The 23,540-nt window shown below is 41.3% G+C and overlaps 3 protein-coding genes across 8 annotated transcripts; all 3 read left to right on the forward strand.

Annotated features, from left to right (window-relative positions):
* The first annotated feature begins 21 nt into the window (after positions 1 to 21).
* On the forward strand, positions 22 to 13,998 carry ugl (ureidoglycolate lyase). 5 transcript variants are annotated; one of them, XM_058063529.1, is made up of 20 exons: positions 22 to 165; positions 1,114 to 1,392; positions 1,476 to 1,534; positions 1,627 to 1,701; positions 1,917 to 2,045; positions 3,007 to 3,225; positions 3,608 to 3,698; positions 3,764 to 3,840; positions 3,923 to 4,033; positions 5,341 to 5,400; positions 5,548 to 5,704; positions 6,004 to 6,202; positions 6,354 to 6,432; positions 6,497 to 6,589; positions 7,794 to 7,866; positions 7,935 to 8,002; positions 8,131 to 8,252; positions 9,072 to 9,215; positions 10,578 to 10,689; positions 13,393 to 13,539. In XM_058063529.1, the coding sequence occupies exons 4-19, from the start codon at positions 1,696 to 1,698 to the stop codon at positions 10,639 to 10,641; spliced, it is 1,692 nt and encodes a 563-aa protein (XP_057919512.1). In that variant the 5' UTR covers positions 22 to 165; positions 1,114 to 1,392; positions 1,476 to 1,534; positions 1,627 to 1,695; the 3' UTR covers positions 10,642 to 10,689; positions 13,393 to 13,539. The 5 variants fall into 5 exon arrangements, with proteins under 5 accessions (XP_057919512.1, XP_057919514.1, XP_057919513.1 ...); XM_058063531.1 differs by having other exon boundaries at positions 42 to 165; positions 1,242 to 1,392; XM_058063530.1 differs by lacking the exon at positions 22 to 165 and adding an exon at positions 387 to 500.
* LOC131110427 (fibroblast growth factor 4A-like) lies at positions 13,697 to 16,413 on the forward strand. Its single transcript, XM_058063537.1, has 3 exons — positions 13,697 to 14,048; positions 14,289 to 14,392; positions 15,932 to 16,413. Exons 1-3 carry the CDS (start codon positions 13,697 to 13,699, stop codon positions 16,106 to 16,108), a joined length of 633 nt encoding a protein of 210 aa, XP_057919520.1. The 3' UTR covers positions 16,109 to 16,413.
* A 274-nt stretch (positions 16,414 to 16,687) lies between these two features.
* Positions 16,688 to 23,513, forward strand: slbp (stem-loop binding protein). Of its 2 annotated transcripts, none has more exons than XM_058063700.1 (8): positions 16,688 to 16,846; positions 17,640 to 17,759; positions 20,041 to 20,145; positions 20,305 to 20,376; positions 21,546 to 21,668; positions 21,799 to 21,945; positions 22,028 to 22,136; positions 23,121 to 23,513. In XM_058063700.1, the coding sequence occupies exons 1-8, from the start codon at positions 16,794 to 16,796 to the stop codon at positions 23,184 to 23,186; spliced, it is 795 nt and encodes a 264-aa protein (XP_057919683.1). In that variant the 5' UTR covers positions 16,688 to 16,793; the 3' UTR covers positions 23,187 to 23,513. The 2 variants fall into 2 exon arrangements, with proteins under 2 accessions (XP_057919683.1, XP_057919684.1); XM_058063701.1 differs by having other exon boundaries at positions 20,311 to 20,376.
* The last annotated feature ends 27 nt before the right edge of the window (positions 23,514 to 23,540 follow it).

Genomic DNA, 23,540 nt, shown 5'->3' on the forward strand with positions numbered 1-23,540 from the left:
TACTTCCGTAGTACGCCCTTGCGCGGGTTTGGCCGCCATGATGGTGAGCACTGTAAACATGTCTTCGGCACACTGCAAACATGTATTCGGCACACTGCTCAGCCATTAGTCGACGATTTAAAGGACCATATTTGTCATTTTTCATGTTCCCGAAAACAAAGAAAGGTATGTGTCTTAAAAATATTGAAGATGTGCGTTGTGTTAACTAGCTATTATGATGTTGGTAAAACTGTAAGTAAGGAATGAAAGAAGTCAAAGAAGGAAAAAGTTTATTTTATGCTGCTGCTAAGGTGTTTAAGGTGTTTATTGACATCTACATGTTGTTTATTGACATCTAGACATAAACAGATCTGCAACGACTTCCGTAGTACGCCCTTGCGCGGGTTTGGCCGCCATGATGGTGAGCACTGTAAACATGTCTCCGGCACACTGCTCAGCCATTAGTCGACGGTTTAAAGGAGCATATTTGTCATTTTTCATGTTCCCGAAAACAAAGACAGGTATGTGTCTTAAAAATGTTAAAGATGTGCGTTGTGTAAACTAACTATTATTATGTTGGTAAAACTGTAAGTAAGGAAGGAAAAAAGTCAAAGAAGGAAAAAGTTTATTTCATGCTGCTGCTAAGGTGTTTAAGGTGTTTATTGACATCTACATGTTGGTCATATTTCTGCAATATAAATAATTTTTTTACACATTATACATATAAATCCATTGTGTTGAGTAATTGTCATTTATTCATTTTATCAAAGTGTACGTACAGATGTAATAGGGTTATAATGTTATTGTAAATATTGTATATATGTTCATGTTACAATTACACAAATTTCTGTTTAAGTAATACCTGATGTGTTTGTGTTGTCATGTTGATGTGGAACGCTAAGAACGTCACCGTGTACCCCCTACTGCTCCTAATTAGTGCAACACTTCCTGTGTATATAAGTTTTGGTCACGCCTTCCTATTGCCCTTTTATTCGCGGTCTCTATGGTGTGTATGGCTTAACACATGTATTTAGTTTAAAAATTAATTTCTCATTTTTGTCTTGTGTTGTAATCTGTGTAGGGGCACGTTATTCGGACACATTTCGATCACAACGCACTTTATTTTATACTCAGAGATACACCTTTGTCCGCCTGGCCCCGCCGACCTCCTTTGCTCACAATGATGGCGGATCTTCCGCTCCATAGTATTTTACTCTGCCCCATTCATTCGGGAGTCCTTTTCAAGTCAACCTCCCCAACAGGAATTAAAGTCACGGCTGGACATGTCGGGGCGTTAGAGTCAGTGTCGGAATCACCTTGTTGGTTAATGTCAGTATCAGCAACTATGACGTCAAACGCCTCCTGTTATGTGAACGTGCACCGGCAGCCATTTTGTGCACCGGATTTGACAAAGTAAGTTGATAACCAACATAGCAGTACTTTGTTGAGCCACTTTTGCAGTATACCCCCTGAACCTGAAACCTTTGTTTCAACAGGCCAATGAAATGTTTCTTCTTTGAAAAATGTTGACAATGAAAGTAACGTGATTGACAAAGTAAGTATGAATATGACTTTTACTGTGTGGGACATTTAACGGAGCTGGACTTTTACCTCCCTCTCCGTCCAAACATTCCTCTGTTCAAACAGTTCCAAAATCACATTGCCGGACAAAGTCCATCGTCCATTTCCACTCATCCAGCGACATCTACTTTCAGTATGTCTGTAAGTATCACATTTTGTGTTTTTTGAGGATAAGCGGTAGAAAATGAATGAATGAATGTTGCACATTGGGCCTGATATACTCGTATCCCTTATGAGGAGCACTAAATTGACCATATTTCATATTTAAAATATATATATATTTTTAATCATTGTAGAAGTATGTTGTATCACCTTCCTCCTGAGATAAGTGTGTGTCATCTGTTTACTGTTGACAGGAAGCAGTGAAGATGGAGATTTGTCCTCCTCCAGCAGGACTAGAAGCAATGTATGAAATACTTTTCACCCCTGACTGCCTGCACTTTCTGTATGAGCTCATCTCCACTTTTGATGAAGCAGTGGATCAGGTAGACAATACTTGAATATAAAAAAAATTAAAAGAGCCGTTGCTAAGAGTCGTTTCGTTCATGAACGACACATGACTGGCACAAACGCTGACGTGAAGGATGAAGGATGATGATGGTGTCTTTTGAACATGTGAAAGGATGTGCTCCAATGAAATGGAAAGTAATAACTAGGTAGTGCAGCGCATCATGGATACTTTGTCCTGTCTCTCCCTCTTTTTTAGCCTTTATTTTGCTAAGATTTAGGTACAGTAAACCTCGGATATATCAGATTCAATTGTTCCCACTGGTTTTGTCCGATATAAGCGAAATCCGTTATATGCGTATACCGGAAAATGTCCGTTTTACGCATATATCGGATTTATATCCGGTATATGCGTAAATCGGATTTTATCCGTTATAAAAAGGCACTTCCTTGACTATGTTTCCAATGTACCTGGACGCGCAGGCAACGCTGCAAATGACGTTGTATAGCGGCCTGTCACGATTCGGCGAATCAGAGCACCACGATGCGGCCATCCGATATATGCGAGGGAAATTTAATGGAAATGCATTGGAACGGGACTGGAGATTTTGTCCGAAATAGGCGAAATCCGTTATAAAAAATCCAATATATGCATTGAATTTTTATTGGAAATGCATTACAGAAAAATCGGTTCTTTTTTATCTGTCCGTTGTGAGCGAATTTCCGATATATCCGAGTCCGATATATCCGAGGTTTACTGTATATGTTCAGACTGTGAAATGAACATTCAACGCCATTGTAGCAACGGAACATGTTCATAGACTAAGGACCTCCTATACCTGACTTCCCCAGGTGAAATAGAACATATGACTTAATAGCATTTTACATGTTGGTCACATGGCATTATTATAATAGCATTATTATTATTATTATACAAGTGAAGTACAAGATCGTACAACTTTGTTAGTGTTTCTTAGTGCTTTTCTTTGCTACGTTCAGATTTTGCGGTTGCGACTATCAAGGAAGGTTGACTTGGACTTGTCTGGGGATCTTCCAAACTTCTTAGAGAGCACCAGCGACATCAGAAGCGACACAAGTTGGAGAGTGTCGCCTGTACCTCCACGGCTCCAGAGGCGACATGTGGATATCGGTGATCTGGCTCCTTGTGACACCCACCGCTTTCTGAAAGCTCTCCAGTCCCCAGCACAAGGAATACAGGTACCGCTACCTGGTACCTGCCTGAAGTCAAAGTTCTCGATTTAGCTGTCGATTTGTGTTCCTACCCTCACCTGGTCATGAGCTTTGGGTAGTAGCTACAAATAGTCAAAATGAGATCCCTCTGTAGGATGAGGAGCTCAGTCTGTGGCGCCGCTGCTCCTTCACATCAAGAGGAGCCAGTTGATGTGGCTCTGACGTCTAGTCTGGATGCTTCCTGGACGCCTCCCTGGTGAGGTGTTCCAGGCATGCCCATTCTGAGGGGAGGCCTCTGGGCTGGAGACCGTGAAGTCTGGCCTTCTCTAATGAGTGGATCAGCAAAAGAAATAGATGGATGAATCCAAGATCCAGTTTAAATGTTTCTTTGATTCTTTTTTTTCTGCAGGTTGACTTTGACGATGGCAACTGTCCGACATTTTACAACCAGATCAAAGGAATTCATAATGTCTTGACAGCGGTGCACGGTGGTTTTTCTGGTACGTGTTTTTCCTGGGTAACAGATGAAGTAGTACCTACTGACATCTTTCCATGTTTAAAACAGATGTTCCACACATATCTCAGGCTCCCGTGCTCATGATTCGCCCACGCGCTTGGAATATGGTGGAACACAATATGATGGTACTTTTAACATTGGAATGTAATGAGTGAAGTCTCTTGAGGAAAGTCAATCATCTTGTGTGGTTTTGTATGGAATGTTTAGGTGAAGGGGAAGGAGGTTCCTGGTCCTCTCTTTGACTTTGGACTTGTGATGTTCCACTGTGGAAAGACTCTGTTTGAAAGCAAGAGTGGGCCCTTTTTCTACCTGTCCAAAGTAAGTCCAACAGGTATATACATGGAAATATGTCACTTACATGTCTGGGATGACATCAATGGCTGCATACGGAATAGTTTTTTTCCCTGAAACGGTTTCATTCATATATATCTATATATCACTATATTGACAGTTACTATGGTACCCATTATGTCATTGTATGGGTCATATCACCTCGTACTTCGGTGTGTGACAAAAATAAAATAAACACTCGTGAGAAAAAGCGGTAGAAAATGAATGAATGAATGAGTTCTCCTCCTATTTTGTGTGGAAGTGGTAACTTTTTGGCTTCTTATTTTGTCTTTCCCCACCCTCGGCTATCTCTGTGTGGAGTTTGCATGTTCTCCCCGTGCATGTGTGGGTTTTCTCCGGATACTCCCGTTTCCTCCCACATTCCAAAAACATGCTAGGTTAATTAGCGACTCCAAATTGTCCATAGGTATGAATGTGAGTGTGAATGGTTGTTTGTCTATATGTGCCCTGTGATTGGCTGGCCACCAGTCCAGGGTGTACCCCGCCTCTCACCTGAAGACAGCTGGGATAGGCTCCAGCAGCCCCCGCGACCCTCGTGAGGAAAAAGCGGTAGAAAATGAATGAATGAAAAATAAACTATATTAGGGAAGCAGGAAGTGAACAAATGTAACAGTTACTGATTGTAAAAGTACCAGATGGAGGGGTAGGATTTAATAAGCTTTGCTTCTTCCTACTCCTTTTGGACATGTGGAACTGTGAACTGATTATGTGACTAAAATAAAATAAAATAAAAAAACTATATTAGGAAAGCAGGAAGTGAACAAATGTAACAGTTACTGATTGTAAAAGTACCAGATGGAGGGGTAGGATTTAATAAGCTTTGCTTCTTCCTACTCCTTTTGGACATGTGGAACTGTGAACTGATTATGTGACTAAAATAAAATAAAAAAACTATATTAGGAAAGCAGGAAGTGAACAAATGTAACAGTTACTGATTGTAAAAGTACCAGATGGAGGGGTAGGATTTAATAAGCTTTGCCAATGAAAGTGTAATACTGTACTACTAATATTGGATGCCACACAGAAAACAATACATCCAATACAATGGCATTCATGCAGATTATGCAGGTTAGCATTAAAAAGAGTAACGCAAACATAAGATTATCACTGCTGATCAGAACCTGGTGTCGAGAGTCAACTGGGATAGAATCCATCTCAGCGTATGTCGGCTGGGATAGGCTCTATCTCACGGCGAGCCTCATGAGGACAAGCATACACAAAAAGATGTTAAGATGATCAATTGACGTGTATGTCTTCTCTTTGTTTGTGTGTAGGTGGAGAGCTTTTTGGAGGCCAGATTATGGAACAACATATTTGTCTGGGCACAAAACAAGGTTGATTACTGCAATTATATATTGTTTTTATTTTTAAACTTGACTTTGTAATAAGTACAAAATACTATCTATTATGTTTATTACTCCTAATCTATTGGATGTATTTCAAGGTTCTATCACCACTGATTTGTGTGTGTGTGTGTTTAGCTGCTTCTTCCACAGGGCAGCATCAAGGCCACCGTTTTAATAGAAAATGTACTAGCAGCATTTGAAATGGAGGAGATTCTCTACGAGCTGCGAGAACACTCAGCAGGACTCAACTGTGGATTATGGGATTATTCGGCCTCCTTTGTCAATAAATTTGGTGCGTTTCACTCATATTCCATGCATGCACTCATATTCATTCATTCTAGCTATCCATATTAATCTGAACGCCAATTACATCTAGGACATAATTAACCCATTAAAAGCTATTTTTATCCAAGTTTAAAAGAACCTGCATTGACCTTTTGTTTTGGAGTAAATATAAATACATCTATATTCATGTGCTCATTCATTTATACATGTTGTAGAAGTAGTAGTATCTTTGTCATGTAGGCTCCTTCTTCTCCGTTAAGTAGTATTGTAGTAGTATTTAGCCATACATCTACGTATATCATGTAGGCCACAGGCGGGCCTTCCTGCTTCCTGACCGCAGCAAATATGTCAACATGGAGAAGCGTTTTCTACGCAGCTACATGGACTTGCTGGTTCAGACGTGTCATCGGCGCGGAGCTTTGGCAACCGGAGGTATGGCGGCTCTTCTGCTTCCCGAGGACCCCCACAGTGACTCCTACAGGAGAGTGATGGCTACTGTTAGCAGGTACACTGCCTTTATCGTTGAATTGCTAACGGAGAGCTCGGACGACTGAAATATTTCAAGTCATTGTTGTTTTTGGGAGAATCAGCCAAGTTGTATCATTTCAGAAGAATAAGGACATGAAATATAAAATATTTTTCTGTTTTTCTCTCAGACTTAAGTTGCTTGAGATAGAGGCAGGTGTGGATGGTTTCATGGTCTACGACCAGAAACTCATCAAGCCGATGCAGGAAGTAAGTATCATCCTTCTGCACACCTTCATGTGCAGGCTCTCCAATGAGAAGTACCCCGTGTCAGCTCTTTCAGGTCCACACTGAAGGTGATAACCAGCTTCACAAGCTTGTCACTCACGTCAGGGTGACGTCCAAAGACCTGCTGACCATGCCTGGGGTAGGTTCTGTGAATGACATAACATCATAGTCAAAATAACACGACTAAGAACAGTTGTCTAGTTCAGTGATTTTCAACCACTGTGCCGCGGCACACTAGTGTACCTTGAGAAACCGTCAGGTGTGCCGTGAGGAATTATCCAATATCACTTTTTATAATTAACATTTATTAATCATTTATTAATCATCCTTATGTCAATAGGCATTATGTCAATAGTATACATGGACCCAAATATTCCAATTGCATTTGGTTTATTTGCTCAAACGGAAAGAATTGAACAGGGATGGAATATTCCTTTAACCAATCCGATTCAGGTATCTTGTACCCGCTCAAACGGAAAGTTGTCAGGGTGCCTTCTTCTTTGTGGTGTTTTTCGTCTTCTGTTGTTTATTGGCGGTTGGCAAGCAGCTTTCGTATCCATTAGCGCCATCTGTGAAACAGAATCTAAACCCTTCTATACGCCATTCACAAGTGCAGTTTTATTAAAAAAGAAAATATATATCTATATAAAACATGTCCTTAGTTTAATTATAAAATATTAGCAAGATTGAATTTGATCTTTGCCTGTTTAAATTGATCCCGGGTGCGTTCTTTCAGCGCATGCTCAGATATGACGTAACACGCAGATCCAGACGTTCTTCACTTTTAAAAATGGAGGCCAGCAATCGGCATTGGACTAAGCAAAGTTTGTTTTTGATTCAAACTAAATTTCAAGACTGGACAGACGAAAAACTGTCAATACGGAGTTATTCCAACAAGTGAAAGAAAAACTCGGGGAAGCCGGTATCACGTGATGTTGATGTTTACGTTTTACTGGGCATGCCCTATTGACTATTCTGGTTGATTTTCACGACGCATGTAGACAAGAGATTGGAATATTCCTTTCTATGGATACCATTGTTTCCCGAAAGGTCATTCGGAAAGAGAAAAAGTGGTGATGTAAAAACGTGGCTACTGTGGAGTGTCTGTGGTGTAAAGACTGGCAGAGCAATGTAATATTGGTCCGTGTGGCAACACCTACCTTGTTCCTCCCATAGACTTATTGATGCACGTGTGAGGTCGTGGTGACATTTTGGAACATTTTTGGTTAGTGGTGTGCCACAAGATTTTTCCAATGTAAAAAAACGTGCCGTGGCTCAAAAAAGGTTGAAAAACAGTTGTCTAGTTTGCTTTATCTATAATCATTTTCTATGACTTTTTCCAGGGAGGAGTCACACTCCATGGTTTGAAATATAACATTGCTGTAGGCGTCCTCTTTATTCACGCTTGGCTGTGTGGTAAGAACGCATTTCACAGACTGCAGGAATTTGGGCTCGGTCATCAATCAATACTATATTGTTTCTAGGAAAGGGACATTTCTACTATCGAGGCCAGGTTGAAGATTCTGCCACAGCAGAAATTTCTCGATCACAGGTGAGTTAAAACAGCGATTCTCAAACTAGGCTGCAAGGGAACAATGCTGCAACACCTCCTTTTAACAACAAGAAAAGGCATCCATCCGTGGTTTGGGGTGTTGAATAGAATATGGTGTGTCTTTGTAGGTCTGGCAGTGGATTCGTCACCAGGCTCAACTTGAGGACGAGGAGAAGCTGGTGAACCGCAAGCTGGTCACTGACCTCACCAGAGAAGTCATGATGGAGCTCTGTCTAAACTGCTCACTTTGGTACATCATAAAGTGTTCTACAGTAAACCTCGGATATATCGGATTCAATTGTTCCCACTGGTTTTGTCCGATATAAGCGAAATCCGTTATATGCGTATACCGGAAAATGTCCGTTTTACGCATATATCGGATTCATATCCGGTATATGCGTAAATCGGATTTTATCCGTTATAAAAAGGCACTTCCTCGACTATGTTTCCAATGTACCTGGACGCGCAGGCAACGCTGCAAACGCTGCAAATGACGTCGTATAGCGGCCTGTCACGATTCGGCGAATCGGAGCGCCACGATGCGGCCATCCGATATATGCGAGGGAAATTTCATGGAAATGCATTGGAACGGGACTGGAGATTTTGTCCGACATAGGTGAAATCTGTTATAAAAAATCCGATATATGCAATGAATTTTTATTGGAAATGCATTACAGAAAAATCGGTTCTTTTTTTATCTGTCAGCTGTGAGCGAATTTCCGATATATCCGAGTCCGATATATCCGAGGTTTACTGTATTAGCAGTTGCACAATCAGAGAGAGATGGACGTACATTTATCCGTTTTTTCCCCGCTAATCTGGGTGCAGCAGTCTCAGTAGGGACGGCTAGACCTCCCGGTCTTTAGCCACCGCTTCCAGTTTCAGCAAAGGAACACTGAGGTGTTCCCAGGCACATTCCCTCCAGAATGTCCCAGCTCTAACCTCATGGCCTCAAATGTAGTTTGTTAGCAGGCCAATTGAAAATGTGATAAAAAGTTATTATTCATACTCTTACTTGGAGGGTATGTTCATCTGTGGCAGTATTCGGATTTCGTCTTGTCTCTTTCAGCGTGAAACAGAGGTTCCAAACAGCAGCAGACATGTTCTTGGAAGTGGTTCTGCGGAGAGATTTCCCAGAGTTCATCACATCTTTCCTGAATCAGGACCACACCTTTCTCAGCTCCCAGGAGAATCAGCAAGCCGAAGATTTCAAGTCAGACGTCCACCGTGCCAAGTTTTGATCATTTACAAAATAATAAAACCATACAAACCAAGAATGAATGAATGAAAGTGTATATACTGTATGTGTGGTCATATGTATTATTCTACACTGGTCACTAGGTGTCAGTCATGTAATGATAATGTACATTAATGGTGATAAAGTGTAAAGGTGACTATAGGGGTGTTATTTAATGTCTACAGGGCTCTAATACTAAACACATATGTAAGGTCGTAAAACAGGTTTTCTATGCACCAACGATGAAATAATTGATTTTTAAGTATGAACTATTGCTATCTATATTACTTCCCATTAATCCTATGTTTTTTCATTGTATAGGAAAACAGTGATGTGAATAGATAGCTTTCCCCTTGTATTACCCAAAATAATAGACATAACACATAATATGGACTCACGTGTGAGTAGTTGGAGAATGACACAAAGTGCTTCCTGCTGCGGCCATTTTCTCTTCAATGTAACATTACTGACATCACTGGCCAGTGTAGAGTACTACATATCTTTGAATGTATTTTAGCCAGGTATGTTCCAATCAAGGCGGCACGGTGGTTGAGTGGTTAGTGCGCAAACCTCACAGCTAGGAGACCAGGGTTCAATTCCACCTTGGGCCTTGTGGAGTTTGCATGTTCTCCCCGTGCATGCGTGGGATTTCTCCGGGTACTCCGGTTTCCTCCCACATTCCAAAAACATGCTAGGTTAATTGGCGACTCCAAATTGTCCATAGGTATGAATGTGAGTGTGAATGGTTGTTTGTCCCCATGTGCCCTGTGATTGGCTGGCGACCAGTCCAGTGTGTACCCCGCCTCTCGCCCTAAGACAGCTGGGATAGGCTCCAGCACTCCCGCCACCCTCATGAGGAAAAGCCGATACCGATCCTGATATTTCATGGGTGAAATCGGCCGATACAATCAGTGGCCAATCGATCAGAGCACCACATATTTTAGCTCATTTAGCCATTTTTATGCTTGAAAATCCTTAATTTTAGGCAAAATTTTTGGTTTGTGGGAGTAAATTGGTCCGACTTGAACTTACATCTTTTTCATCAATGCTGAATTGTGTCATGTGATGTAATGAGTTAAGCGTACTGGAAAGACATAAAACACAATGATTTCATGTCACAGCAGGAAGATTCAACTCTTACACAAATGAATCACTTATTGTCTCTTCCTTATTTCCTTTTTAGTCCGATATGACGCACCAAATGTCAGAACACATCAACTCTCCACCGTGTGTGTGTGTATGTGTGTGTGTGTATGCGTTAATGTGAGTAGGTATGATTCACAGCATACCCAACAGCAATCATCTCATTCTATAATATGCATTCATTTGTCCTTTCAGGTCAGGGCCGGAGTCTATCCCTGATGATTTTGGCCGACAGGTGGGCTGCACCCTGGACTGGTAGTTAGCAGCAGAGGAACTCGGGGGGGCTCAAGCTTGAGCAGTTTCCTGGGTAGGTTTTTACTTTTTAGTCTTGTTTCTTCCTGGACTGCATTGTTGCTCCGTTTATACTTTTATGAACACTAAGTTTATTGAGGCACGGTGGTCGAGTGGTTAGCACGCAGCCCTCACAGCTAGGAGACCAGGGTTCAATTCCACCCTCGGCCATCTCTGTGTGGAGTTTGCATGTTCTCCCCGTGCATGCGTGGGTTTTCTCCGGGTACTCCGGTTTCCTCCCACATTCCAAAAACATGCTAGGTTAATTAGCGACTCCAAATTGTCCATAGGTATGAATGTGAGTGTGAATGGTTGTTTGTCTATATGTGCCCTGTGATTGGCTGGCCACCAGTCCAGGGTGTACCCCGCCTATTGACCCGAAGACAGCTGGGATAGGCTCCAGCACCCCCCACGACCCTTGTGAGGAAAAGCGGTAGAAAATGAATGAATGAATAAGTTTCGAGTGGTTAGCACGCAGCCCTCACAGCTAGGAGATCAGAGTTCAATTCCACCCTCGGCCATCTCTGTGTGGAGTTTGCATGTTCTCCCCGTGCATGCGTGGGTTTTCTCCGGGTACTCCCGTTTCCTCCCGCATTCCAAAAACATGCTAGGTTAATTAGCGACTCCAAATTGTCCATAGGTATGAATGTGAGTGTGAATGGTTGTTTGTCTATATGTGCCCTGTGATTGGCTGGCGACCAGTCCAGGGTGTGCCCGAAGACAGCTGGGATAGGCTCCAGCACCCCCGCGACCCTTGTGAGGATAAGTGGTAGAAAATGAATGAATGAGTTCTCCTCCTATTTTGTGTGGAAGTGGTAACTTTTTGGCTTCTTATTTTGTCTTTCCCCACCCTCGGCCAGCTCTGTGTGGAGTTTGCATGTTCTCCGGGTACTCCGGTTTCCTCCCACATTCCAAAAACATGCTAGGTTAATTAGCGACTCCAAATTGTCCATAGGTATGAATGTGAGTGTGAATGGTTGTTTGTCTATATGTGCCCTGTGATTGGCTGGCCACCAGTCCAGGGTGTACCCCGCCTCTTGACCCGAAGACAGCTGGGATAGGCTCCAGCACCCCCCGCGAACCTTGTGAGGAAAAGCGGTAGAAAATGAATGAATGAATGAATGTACACACAGCATTCTTCATCATACTTTGTTTTATGTTAAAAAGGTTTATTTTTTTAATTACCTCATATAAAATGATTTTAGTACAACATTCACAACTGTGAGGCAGCAGCGTGAACATAGATTTCATTTGAGTTGCTCCACATGTGGTATGGTGCAAAGAAAATGTGTGTCATCACAGCATGGTCCACACATGGACACAAACACAAATACATATTCACCATTATACATTATGCATGTCAGGTTTTGACATCCATGTTTGTTGGGAACTCCCAGAAATAGCAGCCTGCTCACAGTTGTCCTCCTGTGACTCTCCTGCCCCCCACCCCCAAACCCCCCACTCCCGCCCTCGAGGCCTAGCGCTAAAGCACCTGGCTGTGCTCTACGCCAGCCCAAGACCCAGTTGTTCATGTTCAAAATCCACTCCCAAGGTGCAGTACAACCTCCTGAGCCTCAAGGCCCGAGGTTGGCTCACTTCCTGCTCAATGAGCACACCAGTTTGAGGCTGGAACTGATAGTTGGAGCTGCTCCTCTATCCAGTTTAATATTAATTCAAGCATGGCTGCACGGCGGTTGAGTGGTTAGCCGTCAGACCTCACAGCTAGGAGACCAGGGTTCAATTCCACCCTCGGCCATCTCTGTTGTGGAGTTTGCTTGTTCTCCTTGTGCATGCGTGGGTTTTCTTCGGGTACTCCAGTTCCTCCAAAATGGGATTTTGGAGGAAACGTCTTGGGTGACATCCTGGAATATCGATATCCTGGAAGTGGAATGCTGGGATAGAAACAGGGACTTTGTTTTGGTCAAACATGATAATAATGGGGCTGCATGACGGTCGAGTGGTTAGCGCGTAGACCTCACAGCTAGGAGACCAGGATTCAATTCCACCCTCGGACATCTCTGTGTGGAGTTTTGATGTTCCCCCCGTGCATGCATGGGTTTTATCCGGGTACTCCGGTTTCCTCCCACATTCCAAAAACATGCTAGGTTAATTAGCGACTCCAAATTGTCCATAGGTATGAATGTGAGTGTGAATGGTTGTTTGTCTATATGTGCCCTGTGATTGGTTGGCGACCAGTCCAGGGTGTACCCCGCCTCTTGACCCGAAGACAGCTGGGATAGGCTCCAGCACCCCTTGTGACCCTCGTGAGGATAAGCGATAGAAAATGAATGAATGAATGAGTTCTCCTCCTATTTTGTGTGGAAGTGGTAACTTTTTGGCTTCTTATTTTGTCTTTCCCCACCCTCGGCCATCTCTGTGTGGCGTTTGCATGTTCTCCCCGTGCATGCGTGGGTTTTCTCCGGGTACTCCGGTTTCCGCCCACATTCCAAAAACATGCTAGGTTAATTAGCGACTCCAAATTGTCCATAGGTATGAATGTGAGTGTGAATGGTTGTTTGTGCCCTGTGATTGGCTGGCCACCAGTCCAGGGTGTACCCCGCCTCTTGACCCGAAGACAGCTGGGATAGGCTCCAGCACCCCCGCGACCCTTGTGAGGATAAACGATAGAAAATTAATGAATGAATGAGTTCTCCTCCTATTTTGTGTGGAAGTGGTAACTTTTTGGCTTCTTATTTTGTCTTTCCCCACCCTCGGCCAGCTCTGTGTGGAGTTCTCTGGGTACTCCGGTTACCCCGCCTCTCGCTCAAAGACAGCTGGGATAGGCTCCAGCACCCCGGCTGCAACCCTCGTGAGGATAATCGGTAGAAAATACATGAATGAACTACTGAAGCACAACAGGAAAAGGAAATACAATACTTGTTGACATCAGGTGACAATGTGCATGGTGGTAGTACAAATACTGCATTTTATTATACACTTGAAATGTTGAATAACTGCGTCTTTGTGTCAGGATTGTGTTTCCAAGTTAGTGACTCACAAGCAGGAACCCCAGGTGGTAAGTGATGTCATATGCAGCGCATATAAGCCCACTTTGGTGTCCACTACACAGCAAAAAGACATCTGATTGGACAATGAGGAAGAAGAGTTGCGTTCTTCGGCAGAGGAAAGCCAAGTTGAAGTTGCTCATGCACGTCTTCCTTGTGTGTACGTTTCTCGCCGGCAGCATCCAGGCACAAAGCCCACTCGCTACCACGTCAACCGTCTGGACCAGCGGGTCCATCACCTCTGGAGATGCAGTACATCTCATGGGCATCAGGAGAGTCCGAAGGCTCTACTGTAATGTGGGCATCGGCTTCCACCTCCAACTTTTACCAAATGGAAAGATCTCAGGTGTGCATGAAGACAGCAGTTACAGTAAGTAATACATTAGTAATATCTAATATTATACTGTATAACTTTATGATTCACATATTCACCTTCATATACAGTGGTGACTTGATTTACAACACTACCCCATATAGTAAAACTGCACATTGTGGAGTGACCTTTTATTGTGGCCAGGCTAAGGCACACCTGTGCAAAAAAGCTAACCATCATCTTGATATACCGATTTTTATTTTTACTGTTTTTTTTTTAATGGGTTTGTTTGGAAAGGCCTTCTTGAAATGTGGTCGTTGGAGAGAGGAGTGCTGACTCTCTTTGGGGTGAGAAGCGGTCTCTTTGTTGCCATGACAGAGAACGGAAAACTCTACGGCTCGGTAAGATCCAGTCATCGATTGTGTTAATGATTGCAATGATCGTTTGATATTGTATGTTGTGTATCATCGTGTCCACAAGGTGATGTTGATATCATATGTGATGTATCATCATGTATACAAGATGCATTATTATTTTGACGTAATACAGTAAACCTCAGATATATCGGATTCAATTGTTCCCACTGGTTTTGTCCGATATAAGCGAAATCCGTTATATGCGTATACCGGAAAATGTCCGTTTTACGCATATATCGGATTTATATCCGGTATATGCGTAAATCGGATTGTATCCGTTATAAAAAGGCACTTCCTTGACTATGTTTCCAATGTACCTGGACGCGCAGGCAACGCTGCAAACGCTGCAAATGACGTCGTATAGCGGCCTGTCACGATTCGGCGAATCGGAGCGCCACGATGCGGCCATCCGATATATGCGAGGGAAATTTAATGGAAATGCATTGGAACGGGACTGGAGATTTTGTCCGAAATAGGCGAAATCCGTTATAAAAAATCTGATATATGCAATGATTTTTTATTGGAAATGCATTACAGAAAAATTGGTTCTTTTTTATCTGTCCGTTGTGAGCGAATTTCCGATATATCCGAGTCCGATATATCCGAGGTTTACTGTATGTGAGATATCACCTAGCTTCCGGCGGCACGGTGGTCGAGTGGTTAGCGCGCAGACCTCACAGCTAGGAGACCAGGGTTCAATTCCACCATCTCTGTGTGGAGTTTGCATGTTCTCCCCGTGCATGCGTGGGTTTTCTCCGGGTACTCCGGTTTCCTCCCACATTCCAAAAACATGCTAGGTTAATTAGCCACTCCAAATTGTCCATAGGTATGAATGTGAGTGTGAATGGTTGTTTGTCTATATGTGCCCTGTGATTGGCTGGCCACCAGTCCAGTGTGTACCCCGCCTCTCGCCCGAAGACAGCTGGGATAGGCTCCAGCACCGGAAAAAGCGGTAGAAAATGAATGAATGAATCACCTAGTTTCCCAAAGTGGCTTGCAGGCTGAAAAAGCGAGTGAGTAAAACTTAACGCAATTAGTGCTTAACACTCTCAATTAGGAGTGTGCCTGAACACATCACAACGCAGAACATACAGAAGGAGCAGAAGGAAATAGACAGATCATGAGCCACTAATGTATCATCATTTACACAAAGTGACGTAGGTTATCACATGGTTTGTCTGGTATCAGGCCAGGTATCATGCCACCAAGTGTCAGTATCAGCCCAAGACCAAAAGTCGAGGGTTCATACTGGCACGCGGTTTCTAGGGTACAGGGCCAATTAGTACTGTAGTATGTGATAAAGGGTGATATCATATGTATCATCATGTATACAAGGTGAGTTTACTATCATATGTGAAGCATCATCATGTATCCAAGGTGAATTGATATCATACGTGTTATATCATTTTGTAGACAAGGTGGTGTTGATATCATATGTGATGCATATATCATGCATCCAAGGGAATAACAATGACCGTGGTGATGTATTTATTACATTTTCTTTATTTATTACATTTTCATCAGGGTCACTACAGTGATGAGTGTAAGTTCAAGGAGATCCTGCTGTCCAACAACTACAACGCCTATGAATCGGTATCGCACCCCGGCATGTTCATTGGCCTCAGCAGGACTGGTAAAACCAAGCGAGGCAACCAGGTCACAACCACCATGGCCATGACACACTTCCTCCCTCGGATGTGATATACAAACATTTTGCTTTATTTTCAGCACAAAATCAATTTGTTTGGATTGATATTTGATATTTCACTGTTAAAAAAATTGATGGGCAGGGCATACATTCAGATCACACAAAATACACTCATATCAATGTCATACAATACAGGAATTATTACATCAAAGATAAAACAATAATATCAAATTGCAGTGTACCCAATGTCTATAAAGGGCAGGGTACATAAAAACCAATGTACACCTGTTATGATCTTGTGGTGTTAGCAAGTTCAATAAGTGTTTTTGTTCAATAAAAATACTCAATTCAAAATGATACCAACCACTTGGAGTTTTGTTGTTTCATTTTACATTATGACCACTATCTTTTGTGAATCTTTATTATCATTATCATCATTGTTATACTCATACTATACGCATAATCAAGAAATGTATCGGTAATACAGGCCTTCTATATAGTCGGTATCGAAATTCATACCAACATTAGCAGTATTGCCCACTCTTTTTTTTTTTTTTTTTTTGGTAATTCGTGCACATGCGCGTTAACCTCCTAAAAGGACAATGACGTATATAGCCGCCCTTTCCGGTCACATGACATTAGTATAGTTCAGTCGCGGGTTGCAGTGTTGGCGGGTGTTTGTTGACTGCTCGTTCTGGAAGGCACGCAGTAATTGAGCATATTTGAGCCCTTATCAACATGTCTGACTGGATCAAACACACAGCGAATGACGACAGCGGACCAGCAAACAGGTAACAATAATTTCGACTTTTGTAGATGTAAAAAATAGGATACTGTTGCCGGCTATGAATTCCATTTCAGACTTGTCATGTTTTACGCATTTAAGGAGCTAAATCACACACTAGCTGTATCTTCTAATGTGTCATGCTACCGCAACGTAATTGAAGGCGGCTAAACTAAACTAAGCTAAGCTTTCGGAACATCTTTGGTGGAGGGAAAAAAAACATATTTGGTGGAGGGACCGGCAACCGGAAGTGATAAGCTAATGGCGGGAGAAAGCAAGTTGAACAAAAGAGTGTGTCCTGTTGCGACACATCAACATTTGGATACTTTCACTGTTTCTTTTTCTACAAAACGAAAGAGAAATAGTTATATAATGAAGTGTCACTGAAGCCGCTCTGATTTCACCGTTTTGAAATTTGCTTGGAATATCCATTTCGGTAAATGTTTACCATGTGAAATGAATTGCGAATTGTAGTTACAATAATTCATCATAAGCAACTTCTTCTTCTTTCTTTCTTTTCTTAATTTATTTCAGATATGCATACTATGTTACATTATTCGTTCTCACATATACACTTACAATACAATACACTTACAATATCTATTTATATATACATAGACACATATCTACACACACATATATATAAATATACACATGCATACACACATCATCTTCTAATATATGATATAGTTGAGTTGGGGACAATTAGATTAGGGCCATTCTGTAAGATTTATGAAAGAAGTCTTGGTTTTGAGTTATTTGCAATGAAATATTTGATGAATGTCTTGTGCCTTGTGTAGAACTCCTAGTTCATCCCGTTGGTCCAACTGCAGAAAAAGAGGGATTGATGGAAGCTTGCGGGCCAGGAGCGACAATGTTCAAGGTGACGAGGATGCTCACGCTGACAACAGAAATGCCAGGTAAGCGTGTGTGCTGTTATTTCGGATTCTGTACTTTCCCCCCCCCCGTCAGACCCCCAAGACGCCATTTTATATAAATCGAACAATATCATCGCACTAATGATGATGTGGAGGTCTGGCACCACCGTTTGAACAAGTAGTGACAGACTATCCTACCTTCTATGATGAAAATAGCAATTATCGACACTCATTCGTAGCAGTGTGTCAATTCGTACATAACAAATACAACTTGGAAAAAACATTATCATAGTATATACAGTAAACCTCGGATATATCGGATTCAATTATTCCCACTGGTTTTGTCCGATATAAGCGAAATCCGTTATATGCGTATACCGGAAAATGTCCGTTTTACGCATATATCGGATTTATATCCGGTATATGCGTAAATCGGATTTTATCCGTTATAAAAAGGCACTTCCTTGACTATGTTTCCAATGTACCTGGACTGGGCAATGAAAAGAGACGTAAGGTAATGAGAATTTAACTTTATTGGACTCTGAGCATAACAAATTGTTAATTAAGCTAGGCCCTGTTACGCCCGTCAGGCCTACGTTATTTCCAATAGTGAGGTTAAGATCTCATTCACTGCTGTGCTAGTATTATTGACGTCACTCACTTTTATATTTGTCCTAAATCTGGAGCCAGGAGAAAGACAATAGCCAGTGACATCAACAAGATTAGCATAACGATGCGGCCATCCGATGTATGCGAGGGAAATTTAATGAAAATGCATTGGAACGGGACAGGAGATTTTGTCCGAAATAGGCGAAATCCGTTATAAAAAATCCGATATATGCAATGAATTTTTATTGGAAATGCATTACAGAAAAATCGGTTCTTTTTTATCTGTCCGTTGTGAGCGAATTTCCGATATATCCAAGTCCGATATAGCCGAGGTTTACTGTAGTACCCACAGTTTATTTGTGAATGCATATTTTTGGTGAATTTCTTAGCATGTTACCCTTAACTACTCAACAATTACAAGAACAAAAACCTGTGATCATTCTCATGAGCAAGTTACATGCATCAATAAAGCCTACTGTTTGATTTATATGCCTATGTGTCTTGTAGTTTGACAGGGAAACGTCTTGCCATATTAGTGGGCGAATGCTTGATTTACTTCTAGTGGCGGGGAAACAACCATATATAGGGCCTGTTTTTTCAATCCAACATCGAATTTGATTAATTGATTAATCTAAACTATAATCCAGATCAAAATCTGAGTGGATTAAGTTTCTATCACTGTGGTCTATCGCCTGTTTATTGCTTTGCGTGGAGTGAGGATGGCTGCGAAGTTTGCATCGTCATTCGCTGTGGAACACATTTGTAAACAAGATGGCTGCGGCTTCACCACATACGGTACACAATGCACATGCGATAGCACGCAGTGATGCAACGAAAAAGACAAAGTACAGTAAACCTCGGATATATCGGAAATTCGCTCACAACAGACAGATAAAAAAGAACCAATTTTTCTGTAATGCATTTCCAATAAAAATTCATTGCATATATCGGATTTTTTATAACGGATTTCGCCTATTTCGGACAAAATCTCCAGTCCCGTTCCAATGCATTTCCATTAAATTTCCCTCGCATATATCGGATGGCCGCATCGTGGCGCTCCGATTCGCGACAGAATCGTGACAGGCCGCTATACGACGTCATTTGCAGCGTTTGCAGCGTTGCCTGCGCGTCCAGGTACATTGGAAACATAGTCAAGGAAGTGCCTTTTTATAACGGATAAAATCCGATTTACGCATATACCGGATATAAATCCGATATATGCGTAAAACGGACATTTTCCGGTATACGCATATAACGGATTTCGCTTATATCGGACAAAACCAGTGGGAACAATTGAATCCGATATATCCGAGGTTTACTGTACCTCCATGTGATCGTGAGGTCTGACTTGCTTTATTTCTATGATGCTAATTTTACATATTACTCTTTTGAAGGCGTATTGTTTTTGAGAAGCCAAATTCTTTCCTGAAGCGGCCGCAGCAACCAACTGGAACCATTACCGTTGTAATAAAGTAATTAAGTGAAAGCTGGCCATCCACACGGCTAACGTTCAACCGTCATTGGTCGGTTCAACGGTCATCTCGTTGATTTGCGCTATTTGCTCTTGAGCCTGAAATGCTCCCACATTTTCTATTTTTTTGTCGCCTCTTTAGTATTTGCACTCCAACTAATCAGCTGCTTCTACGTGGGCTACGTAAGCACATTGATTCTGCATGAAATGAGGCTTTGATGTGGGCTTTTATTGTGTGTCTAGCTTCACCACTCCAGAGAGCAGAGGTCCAGTGTCTCGCTTTGCCGACTGGGGCAGTCAGGTGGAGGATGATGAGATGAGGAGAGATGTTCACAGAGACATGCAACGGTAACCATTTTGTTTTTTAGTCCCATTTTATCAGAGTGAACAGTTGTGAAGGATGGAGCCTGATGAAGTACTTTCATCAGATGATTGGGTGTGCTGAAGAAGCCATACTGTATTGTTGAGTGGGAAAATACATTTATTTCTAATCGTGTTGACTTCCAGTTACAGGAGGAGGATACTCGCTGCAGATGTCACTCAGAGAGAGAGAAAAACGTCTTCTGGCTCTTCTGGCAGGTGTGCTATCCAATATCCGTTTGTTTTGACATTCCCCACAATTACTAAACAATGTCACACGGTCTATTATTAAAAGTAGTATGATAAAATGGTAATGATTTTATTTCATTTAAACATGCATCAGATTACAATTGAATGCATCCCATAATCAGTTCACAGTTCCACATGTCCAAAAGGAGTAGGAAGAAGCAAAGCTTATTAAATCCTACCCATCATCTGGTACTTTTTACAATCAGTAACATTTAAAAGAAAGCTTTAATTATATTTGGAAAGCAGGAAGTGAACAAATGTTATGTTCACTTCCTGCTTTCCAAATATAATTAAAGCTTTCTTTTAAATGTGTGTGTGTATGTATGTATATATGTGTATATGTATATATGTGTGTGTGTGTGTGTGTATATGTATATATATGTGTGTGTATGTGTATATATATATAATATTTGGAAAGCAGGAAGTGAACATTACATTTGTTCACTTCCTGCTTTCCAAATATAATTAAAGTTTTATTTTAAATGTATGTCTATATGTATATATACATATATATGTGTGTGTGTGTGTGTGTGTGTGTGTGTGTGTGTGTATATATATATATATATATATATATATATATATATATATATATATATATATATATATATATATATATATATATATATATATATATATATATATATATATATATATATATATATATAAATAATATTTGGAAAGCAGGAAGTGAACATTACATTTGTTCACTTCCTGCTTTCCGAATATAATTAGTTTTCTTTTAAATGTATATGTGTATATATACATATATGTGTGTATGTGTATATATATTTGTAGGGTTAGGTTAACCATAACCCTTATTTTTTATTTTGTCACGTACTGAAGTACGAGGTGATATGACCATAAAATGACATAATGTGTACCATAGTAAGTGTCAATATAGTGATATATATAGCACATCATGACTGGTTCAAGACTCTTCATCCTTGTATTTAGCAAACATCAACTGTTTGTATTGTTTCTTGAATTTGTGATTAAATGTGATAGCTTTGTGTCCCGTTACCATCGTTTGCCACCGAGCCCCCACCCCCACCCAGAGCTGTAAAGTGATTGTGATGTCATGACCGTCCTAAAAGCAACATCATCACCGCTTGTTTTTGATGACAAGTCTTCATCTGCAGCTCTGACTCCAAAGAGGGTGACAATGTGGAGATGGATGAGTCCGTGTTGCTGCGGCGACAGAAACAGATCAACTACGGCAAGAACACGCTGGCCTACGACCGATACATCAAAGAAATTCCTAAGTAGGTCCAAAGTCGCACCGCATCTCAGAACCAATTTACTGTATAAACGGCTCATAACTAGTACTCAGTGACTTATAACTTTTATGGTAATTGAGTAGTAGAGAAACTAAAAGATGATTGTCTTTTGAAGAAATATGCGACAGGCAGGTGTCCATCCAAGAACTCCTAATAAGTTTCGTAAGTATAGTCGGCGTTCGTGGGATCAGCAGATTAAGCTGTGGAGGGTGAAACTGCACGCCTGGGACCCGCCAACAGACTGCGATCAAGGCCAACCTGTGTAAGCTAAGCTTGTATCTTCTATGTGCGCCAGTGTACGCTACAGTGTCGGCGTCTTCAAGCTCTTTGCTCTGCTCCTGCAGTGAACAGCTGGGTCTGGACGATGTGATGGACATTGAACTGGACTTCCCACTCTTAGCCGATTCTGGGGATGGCACTTGCTCTCTCACCACACACGGTCTCGCACTGGAGGTGAGCTTTACTTCCAATCCAATCCACTTTATTTATACAGTAAACCTTGGATATATCGGATTCAATTGTTCCCACTGGTTTTGTCCGATATAAGCGAAGTTATATGCGTATACCGGAAAATGTCCGTTTTACGCATATATCGGATTTATATCCGGTATATGCGTAAATCGGATTTTATCCGTTATAAAAAGGCACTTCCTTGACTATGTTTCCAATGTACCTGGACTGGGCAATGAAAAGAGACGTAAGGTAATGAGAATTTAACTTTATTGGACTCTGAGCATAACAAATTGTTAATTAAGCTAGGCCCTGTTATGCCCGTCAGGCCTACGTTATTTCCAATAGTGAGGTTAAGATCTCATTCACTGCTGTGCTAGTATTATTGACGTCACTCACTTTTTTATCTGTCCGTTGTGAGCGAATTTCCGATATATCCAAGTCCGATATATCCGAGGTTTACTGTATAGCACATTTTATAAACAGAGTTTCCAAAGTGCTGCACAGACTAGTAAAAATAAAAAGTAATAATCCAAAACTAAAAGAGCATTTAAGAAATAAAATTGTAAAATAGATATTAAAATATTAAAAACAAGAAACAAAGCAATAAAAGTATAAAAAATAAAACCAATTACAATAAAAACAAAGAACTAAAATACACAGGACCATACGACTCACTCCGATTAATTTGTTGAGTTTAAAATCACTGTCTATTATGTCGCCAAGGGTGGTGGCTGTGGGACGAATGTTGTTTTGGAGGGGACCGAAGTCTATAGGGGGGCCTTTATAGTTGAGGAGTGGCAAGTACAGCTGGCAGTCGTCCACATACACGTGATAGAAGATGCCATGCTTTTTAAGTGAAAGTGGAACTTCCAAGTTCAAAGAGCCCGAATTAACAGTTATCAACAGTTCCTTTCATACGTTCCTCTGTGTTTTTTTTTTTTTTTTTCATGCAGTATATATTAATAAATGTTTCTTGTGCTTCAGGATGATGACTGCGCAGGAACTCCGGTCAAAGTGCAGAAGACGTCAACAGAGCCCAACATGGCTTAGCATAGCATGCCGACTGTTCAATGTTTTTACTTTCACTCCTCCAAATCAGGACAACTTTCACACAATACTATGTAGTTCTTCAAAAATAATGACACATTCTCAGGGATTGTTTATTTCCAGTGTTTATAGCAGATTATCGGTTCAAGTATTGCTAGAGGCACACATACAATAGAAGAGAAATGGCATATTTAAAACAAATGCTTTTCTTTTAACGCTTCATTGTAAGCTGTATTTTCAGTGTACAATTTTAAAAGCTGAAGGGCGTTGGGCTTTTTTTTTTGTTTATTTTTTTCTTTACACAGATTGTGTTTTTTAATAGAAATGTATTGTTTTGCTTCATGGTGAAGATGTTGA

Source organism: Doryrhamphus excisus, chromosome 23, assembly GCF_030265055.1.
Source record: "Doryrhamphus excisus isolate RoL2022-K1 chromosome 23, RoL_Dexc_1.0, whole genome shotgun sequence".
Classification (NCBI taxonomy): domain Eukaryota; kingdom Metazoa; phylum Chordata; class Actinopteri; order Syngnathiformes; family Syngnathidae; genus Doryrhamphus; species Doryrhamphus excisus.